At 53.9% G+C, this 8,434-nt stretch overlaps 1 protein-coding gene across 2 annotated transcripts in view; it reads left to right on the plus strand.

Annotated features, from left to right (window-relative positions):
- DRC3 (dynein regulatory complex subunit 3) overlaps positions 1-8,434 on the plus strand; it is a 35,187-nt gene that overhangs the window by 24,982 nt on the left and 1,771 nt on the right. The window contains exons 10-11 of one of the 2 annotated variants that reach the window (XM_063110974.1): positions 1,165-1,288; positions 1,655-1,702. In XM_063110974.1, the coding sequence (XP_062967044.1) occupies positions 1,165-1,288; positions 1,655-1,702 (172 nt within the window). Of the gene's footprint in view, positions 1-1,164; positions 1,289-1,654; positions 1,703-8,434 lie in introns of those variants that run through there. The other variant, XM_063110973.1, reaches the window with a different exon arrangement.

Here is an 8,434-nt window from a genome sequence, read left to right on the forward strand (position 1 = left end):
GCAGAAACCCCCTGGTCCTGTCCTCCTGGGGTGCACAGTCAGGCAGGGAGACAGAAGTTATGGAGGTGTCTGGCTAGGCTAAGGCCTGGAATCCTACTCACTGTGCCAATTGTCTAGCACTTAATCCTGTTCGTGACGCCGATTGTAAAGGTAGGCAACCATGCCAGTTGTTGGGCTCTTTTACCTGCTGGTAATCCTGCACCAACTGGGCCGATGGTTGAGCTAGGGCTGGGTCTGTAGCTCCCAGACCCCTCAAGCTCATTCACAGACTGGGTCACAAACCCTCCACATGCCAGGCTGGGTCACCAGACCCCTTCACGCAGGTCTATAAGCTAGGCACAGCCACACGGTACTTGGAAGCTACAGGTCTGGAGAAACATGGCAGCACAGGGTGGGCACCCGAGGCAGTAAAACAGCCAAAGTGGCACTGCCTTGAAGGGCACTTACTCCACCCACACAATGTTTACAGAACCGCCCCTATCCGGCTCCAAGGTGTGGGGAGCCTGACCAAATTGTTCCATTTTCCCAACAGAGGTAATAAAGTGGTACCTTTGTATAGGGTGCATGGCAGCCAACACCAGGCCAGGGCCAGGAGCCTCCCTGAGGGAGGGTCCACTAAGTGAGGACCTAAGAGTGGCCAGAGGGACCAGGTGGAAGGGTAGGAAGGACATTCCTGGCAGAGAAGGTAGTCTGTGCAAAGGCCCTGAGGACAGGCCAGAGAAATCCGGTTCCAAGAGGAGGCCTTTAGGCCAAGTTAGAAGCAGGAAGTTCCTGGGAACTTTAAGCAGAGGTGGAGTTCCAGATACCTGCACCTGCTTCCACTGCTGTGGAGAAAAAGGGGACAGTCTACTGCAATGTCCAGTCGGGAAGCAGTGGTGATGGAGAGAAGTGGATGATGGAAGGGCAAGTTTCAGTGATGACCAGGTGTAGGCACAGGCGTGGGAAGAGATGGGGAGAGAGGATGGCCCCAGTGTTTTGTGCTTGTGGGTGGACGGCTGTGAAGGCGATGATGCCACCTGGCATCTTAGAGTTCGCCTTTAAAGTCTGTTCTCCTCTAGTGGAACTGGCCCCTGGCGCTCGGAACGCTGTTCAGAGGCCCCAGCCACAGGTTAGGAACGCGCGGGCCTGCTACACCCCCGGCCTTTTCTTAACTCACCGCTGCACGATGGCGCAGTGCAGGGACCTGGAGAATCACTACCACGAGAAGCTCCTGGAGATCTCCATCAACACCCTCGAGAAGATCGCCAAGGGCGAGCTCGAAGAGGACCTGCCTGACGACGTGCGCGCGGTGAGTGCATGGGGGCGGGGCTCGGTGAGCGCGGGGGCGGGGCTCGGTGCGCGCGGGGGGCGGGGCGGGGCTCGGTGAGTGCAGGGGCGGGGGCGGGGCTCGGTGAGTGGAGGGGGCGGGGCGGGGCTCGGTGCGCTCGGGGGGCGGGGCGTGCACGGGGCCAGACGGAGCTAGCGCTGAGGCTCCTGTGAGCCTGACAACCTCCCGGAGCCTCGATTTCCTCATCTGCAAAAGGGCAGAAGAACCCGCTTTGCAGGGGTGTTGGCAGGTGAAATAGGCTGACAAATATAGTACCTGGCGGGGCACCCAGCAGGGCCCAATTAAAGAGGAGCTCATGATGATTAGATGGTTTCAACTTTCCAACAGGTTGGTTTCCAAAAGTTCAATTCTGTGGAGGCTTCTGGCGCTTTCTAAGAGAGGCAGTTACAAATAGAGGTTAAGGTCTGAGATATCCCCTGAATGTCTTCTTAACCTTAGAGTCTCTGTGATGAGAAGTACTACGGGGGTGTGGAAACCACTCCCAAGCACCATTTCTGACCCAGCATAAGGCCGTGCCAGTTTCCACCAGCGCACTCAGTGATGAACTGTCATGGAATCAGCGGGGTCAGCCCGGGGCTCCCGGCTCTGTCCTTGGGTCTCCAGCGTTGGGGTCCAGCAGGAGAGTGTGTATGTCTCTGGGCAGGGGTGCAGGCATTGAGGGGGGGCCCAGACCCAGACACTTTCTTGCCAGGGGCCTGCTTTCATTCATGCATCATTCATTCCACTGCCGATTCCTCAGTTTCTCTGCATGTTCATGTTACCCCCTATTCAAGCCATCACCGTCCTTGCCTGGATGCTGGCCTCCCTACTGCTCTCCTACATGCTTGTTCTCCATGGGCAGCCAGAGGCCACCTCTGAAAACCCAAGCCACATCACTGCATTTCTGCACAGCACCCTCCAATGGCTGCCCGTGACTCTTTCCTGTAGTCCGTCAGACCCTGGCAGGTGGGCCTGCCTGCCTCTGCGGCCCCTCCCCCCCCTCCTGATGCTCACCACCCTAGCCTCTGAGCTGTTCTCTAATCTCCCAGGCTTGCTCCCTTCAGCTGATAGTCCATCTGGCAGACGTGCTGTTCCCTCAGGTCTCCATGTGCCTGGCTCGTCCTTGTCATTTAGATCTCCACTAAAATGTCAGCTTCTTGAGAGGCTTTCCCTCAACACCTTCCTGAAAAACCATTGTCTCTATCACACCCCATTTATCAGGTCAAAGCTTTATCACAATTTCTTTTTTTTTAATTTCTTTTTTTATTTTAATTTTAATTGAATCAAAGTTGATTATACATGCTTTTGGGTTTCAACATTGAAATATGTAGATCAAATCAATATTACTAGCATATATATTGTTACAAATCATAATTATTCTTCATGCCGCTTGTCCAATCTTCCCCATCCCCTTCTCCCTCCCCCTCCCCCCTCTAATCACCCTAGATTTCTTCTCTCCCTCTGAAAGAATAATGGTTACTCTGTTGATTTGTTGCCTAGATGATCTGTGCAATGCTGAGAGGCATGATCAGGTCCCCCAGTACTATCATACAGCAGATGTCTCTTCCATCACTATGAAATAGGCTCTGTGGAGACTGACATCCTCCTCCTTTCTTTATCTCTGCTGGTGACTCTCCTTGTGTCAACTCACTCCAGTGGCTGGCGGATCATCTGCACGGTGGTTGTGACATCTAGCTACCTTTGCAGCAGCCACGGTTATCGTGGTAGCTGTGGTGGGCCACACACATGGAGATGTTTTGGGCCTGGCAGTGTGCCCGGTTGTGGAGAGTGTCTGATCCCCAGTTCCATGCCCTGGGTTGCCGAGTGGGTCCCAAGGCACTGGCATGGTGTGCCTGGTTGTGGGAGGGGGATCCTGTCCCCTTCTCCACGCCCCGGGTCCCAGGGCAGGCCCCGAAGCACTGGCACGGGGTACCTGCTTGTGGGAAGGGGACTGGGGTCCCAGGCTCCATATCCCGGATTCCTGGGTAGGCCCTGAGGTGCTGGCATAGGGTGCCTGGTTGTGGGATGGGAGTCCAGTCCCCTTCTCCATGGCTCAGGTCCACGGGCAGACCTGAGGCACAGATGTGGTGTGCCTGGTGGTAGGAGGGGGATCTGGTCCCCTTCTCCATGCCCCGGGTCTCAGGGAAGGCCCCAAGGCACTGGCATGGGGTGCCTGGTTGTGGGAGGGGGGTCTGTTCCCCTTCTCCATGCCTCAGGCCCATGGGCAGGGCCCTGATGTGCTGTCCCAGACTGCCTGGTTGTGTGTGGGGGGGTCCAGTCCCCAGCTCCTTACCCCGGGTTCACAGGTGGTCCCTGAGGTGCTGGCACAGTGTGCCCCTGGTTGTAGGAAGGGGGTCCAGTCCCCTTTTCCATGCCCTGGGTCCCAGCGCAGGCCCCAAGGTGCTGGCACGATGTACCTGGTTTGGGAGGGGGGGTCCAGTCCCCTTCTGCAGGCCCCAGGTCCCAGGGCAGGCCCTGAGGAGCTGGCACAGGGTGCCTGGTTGTTGGAGAGGAATCTGGTCCCCTTCTCCATGCCTCGGGTCCTTGGGCGGACACTGAGTTACTGGCATGTTGTGCCTGGTTGTGGGAGGGAGGTCCAGTCCCTGGCTGCTAGCCCTGGGTCCCCAGGTGGGCCCCTAGGCATTGGTGGTGTGCCGGTATGTGGAAGTGGAAGTGGAGTCCGGTCCTTGACTCCAATCGTGGGGTTCTGGATGGGGCCCTGAGGTGCTGGCAGTGTTAGTGGTTGTGGGCGGGGGGTCCTGCCCCTGGCTCCATGCCTCAAGTCCCCTGGTGGGCCCCAAGGTATTCATGGTGTGCCTGGGCTGGAACTAAGTTTTTGTTCTTTGCTTGCTTCTAAAACGGGAACTTCCTGTGGGAACCAGTACTTGAGTATGTGGTTGAGCTAAATTGCTACTTTGCTGCTGTTTCCCTAGGGAAGGCTTTTTGTGCAGCTCAGGGTTTAATGGTTGACCTTCTAGGTACTTCCGGCTCTCCAGATACTCGGTGCACCTGGGTTGTGTAGAATCTCTGATCTGGACTTCAGTTTTTTCATCAAACTGCACCCCATGCAGTTCTGCATTCCTGACCAGTCTACTCTGAGTGGTCCCGTGCTGATTTGGGGCAGATCGGCTGTCCTTGCTGTGTCCCAGTGTTCCCCCGGTGGGCCCGTCTCCCCGACCACCCATGCTCCAAACACTTCCCATGGGACGGGCCCTGCGCCAGTCCCCTGTGATGACTCACTGGCCTCTGAATGGCTCCCCTTTTTCAGCTGTTCTGGCTCCTCGCTCCTGCGTGGGCCCACAGGAACTCTGTTAGTGGTCTTGCTGTCCTGGGGGCCACCAAAGTCCTCTTCTCCCCTGCCACCTCCAAGTAACTCCATCTAAAGGGCACAGCTGTGGCTTCTGCCAGCTCCTGCTCCATGTGCTCCAGCATTAAAGTGGCCTCAGCCCAAAACGCTAAGAGCAGTTTTTTCTTTCTCTCTTCGTGGTTTCTCCCACCTTCATGAGTTCCATAGGTCTCTCCTCCTCTTCACCTGAGCTCCAGCGGCCCCAGCTTGGCTGATGTTACATTTTTATAGTTGTAAATTCGTTGTTTTGTTGGAGAGAGTGACGCTGGGGACTGTCTATTCCGCCATCTTGACCAGAAGTCTTTATCACAATTTCAAATGATTTGCTTTATGTTGATTTTCTTATATGACTATTCACACTACATATAAGCTCACCAGGGAGGGCAGGGAGAGCCTTTTCGCCACCATATACCCCAGTGCCAGCAACAGTATACAGAGTACAGGGTAGATGCCAGGAGCCGTCTGTGGAATGAGTGAATGACAGTGTGCGTTCAGCAAGCCTCCACTCTGTCAGGTGCTGGGCTTAGTCCTGCAGACATATGGGACCAGCAGTCCCTGACTCCCACAGCCTCTGTGCTGGGGTCAAGACAGATACCCAACATAGCAGCATGGTGGCAGGGCCACTGTGATATAAGTTTCCCCTCTCTAAGCTGCTAAGTGGGGCTAATTTATATTGATCAGACACAGGAAAATGCCACCTTCCCTGAGCCGGGCAGTAAGGCTACCCCTGAGAGTCCACTCTGGAATTCCCCAGACACACCATTGTGGGGTGGGTGGAGTTCCTTCATGGCATGGCTCTCAGGTCTGTGATGGCCAGTGGGCACAGGACTGAAATGTGCTCACTCTCTAAAGACTGAGACAGGGATCCTAGAGGCCAATGGCAGAGAAGCAAGCCAGACTGGTGCTTCCAGTGGCAAGCTCCCTCCTGCCCGGCTGGCTGTGCGTGGCACCATCTGACACCCATTCCTGTGGCTCTAGGAACACTCAGCACCTGCCAGCAATGCAGAGTTCCACTCCCTGAGGGCTCACCACTGGCCAGGCCTGATGATCACACATAATCTCATTTACTTCACCAAAGGACCCTACAAGGAGGTGCCATGACCATTCCCAGCGTACAGATGAGAAACCCGGGAAAGACGGGGGCTCAGAGAAGTTTGGGAAACTGCCCAAGGTGACACAGCTTGTGAGCTTGTGAGCTTGTGAATCACAGTCTGGATTCAGACTCGAGTCTCACAGATGCAGAACCTGGGCTGTTAACAGCAGAGCCGCACTGTGCCCCTTGCTAGAGACAAGTGGGCGGGCATTCTGGGTGTGCTCATGGCCCCAGAAACTGGCCATGGGGCTCTCTCCTTGAGCTAAGGGGCTGCCTTGGGCTCGCTGGCAGACTGGTATGGAGTACTGCCCTCGAGGCCTCATAGGGGACAGCCAGCTATGCCCACTGGAGAACCTTCCCTCCACGGACCAGTGGGAGCCTCTATCCTCTTGGGAAGGTCCAAAGTTGCAGCAAGAGACATCGCCAGGACATGATACTGTTGCCTAAGTCTCTTTACATTTAAGCAACAAAACCTGGCCTATTGTCCTCAGGGGGAAAAAAAGCATGCCCTGCCTGTAAGAAGTAATAACAAGTATGTGACATTTACTGGGGGCCAGCCTTCTGAGAAGCACTGGACAAATATTTGCTCTTTGGGGATCAGAACCCTTGATCTTGATGTTACGAACAGCGCGCTCTAACCAACTGAGCTAATTGGCCAGCCCCCAACTCTTTTAATCTTCATATCAACATGATAAAGTAGGTACCATTAAGATTCCCTGTTACAGATGAGAAAACTGAGGCACAGAGATTAATCTGCCGAAGGACACATAGCTTATAAGTGATAGAGTTGTGACTTGAACCCAGGCAGTTTGACTTAAAGCCTTTGATGAAATGTCTGCTAATCCTATAGCAAGATGGGGGTATTCGGAGGAGGGAATAGGGCCTTGTGTAAAAAAAATCTTGGCTTCTATAACCTAATTCTCAATAAGCTCATCATGATAGAAAGTCACACTGATGAGGATACCTCTAAAACTCTTCTCAAACGGTTGAGTGATATTCAGATCATGCCATATTTAGGCTCGCAGTGAGGCAGGATCTCTGAGTGGCACTGGCCTGGGTAGCAGGCAGTGGGGAGGTCCTATGTGTCCCTGGGTGCTCTGAACATCCATGTAGGTGTCCAGCTGTGAGGGCAGGACAAGTGCTCAGGCCCTGGCTCTGGGAGGACTTTTAAGTCCCCAGAGAGTCTGCCAAAGTGACAGTGGGTCTGACCCAGGCCAGCAGTCCGTGGATAGGGTGACTGTGATGAGGTTCTGGCTGGGACCAGGAGGCTCCCCCTCAACATAAGTCCCTGCCCCATTAGGCTAAGGGGTCTGCAGGGTTGTTGGGTACCCTGGGTGGGTGGGACAGAATGATCTGTTCCCAATGCCAGGGGGTAGCAAATCCTCAAGCCACCAGCATGGTGGTGGTCCTGGGAGGGGCACCAGCTGTGCTCTTCTGAAAAGCCCCCCACAAGTTGCTTTGAGGGCCGGCCTGTGGCTCACTTGGGAGAGTGTGGTGCTAGTGACACCAAGGCCATGGGTTCGGATCCTATATAGGGATGGCTGGTTCGCTCACTGGCTGGGCATGGTGCTGACAACACCAAGCCAAGGGTTAGGATCCCCTTACCGGTCATCTTTTTCTTAAAAAAAAAAAAAAAAAAAGAAGTTGCTTTGAAAGAAATGTGACTTTACAGCTGCAAGAGCCACCTCTGTGAAGTCCTTTGAGGACCAGAGAACAGGGTGGGACAGCTAGGGAGGCAGGAGCAGCCGTTGCTCAAGGGCTTTGTACAGTCCCTCCTTCCACCTAGTGCTTTCAAACTGGAGGAATCCAGAATATTCTACCTGTAAGTACCATCCTAAGAGAAAAACTGAAGTAGCCACCACTCTAGGCCACCTGAAGTCCAGAAACAACTTGCAACTGCATTTTTATATAATTTCTTTAAACCAGATCCCTTTTGTTTGTATTTGACAAATGTCAGTTTTTCATAACCAATTCTACCTCATATGTTTCTATGCAAACTTCAGTTTCTCTTGCGTCTCACAGCTTCCGAAGCTCTTTACTATATATTAAAATGCTGAGGGGAGGGCCGAGCCCGTGGCGCACTTGGTAGAGTGCTGCGCTGGCAGCGCGGCGACGCTCCCACCGCGGCGACGCTCCCACCGCGGGTTCAGATCCTATATAGGACTGACCGGTGCACTCACTGGCTGAGTGCCAGTCACGAAAAAACGACAAAAAAAAAAAAAAATGCTGAGGGGGATGATTTCTCTGCCTGGCTTAAGAGATCAGCAACAACCCACTTTTTAGAATGAAGAGTGAGAACCTTCTCACGACGGGTTGATGTCATGGTCGTGGCTATTTGTAAAATAACTGGGATGCTCACTCCTGAGCATGCTGCCCGAGGCTCACTGTGGGCACGTTTTACATCGTCTTTGAACCCTTCCCAGAGGCTGGCCTGAGACCTTGTACACACAGAGAAAGAACCTAATAACTTCTTGTCATTTCTCCCATGTGACTGTGTTAACTGGTCCCCTAGACACCCCATTCCACGTATCAGCGAACCTGGCTTTTCCCACATGGGATTCTGTGGAAGAGCAGCATCCCACAAGACATTAACAGGCATTAGTCTGGAAAGGAGTCTGTGGTGGAATAAACTGGAAAACCAAGGGAGACAAAGTTTGAAAGGTTTATTTTCCACAGGACTTTGCAGAAC

Source organism: Cynocephalus volans, chromosome 10, assembly GCF_027409185.1.
Source record: "Cynocephalus volans isolate mCynVol1 chromosome 10, mCynVol1.pri, whole genome shotgun sequence".
NCBI classification, from domain to species: Eukaryota; Metazoa; Chordata; class Mammalia; order Dermoptera; family Cynocephalidae; genus Cynocephalus; species Cynocephalus volans.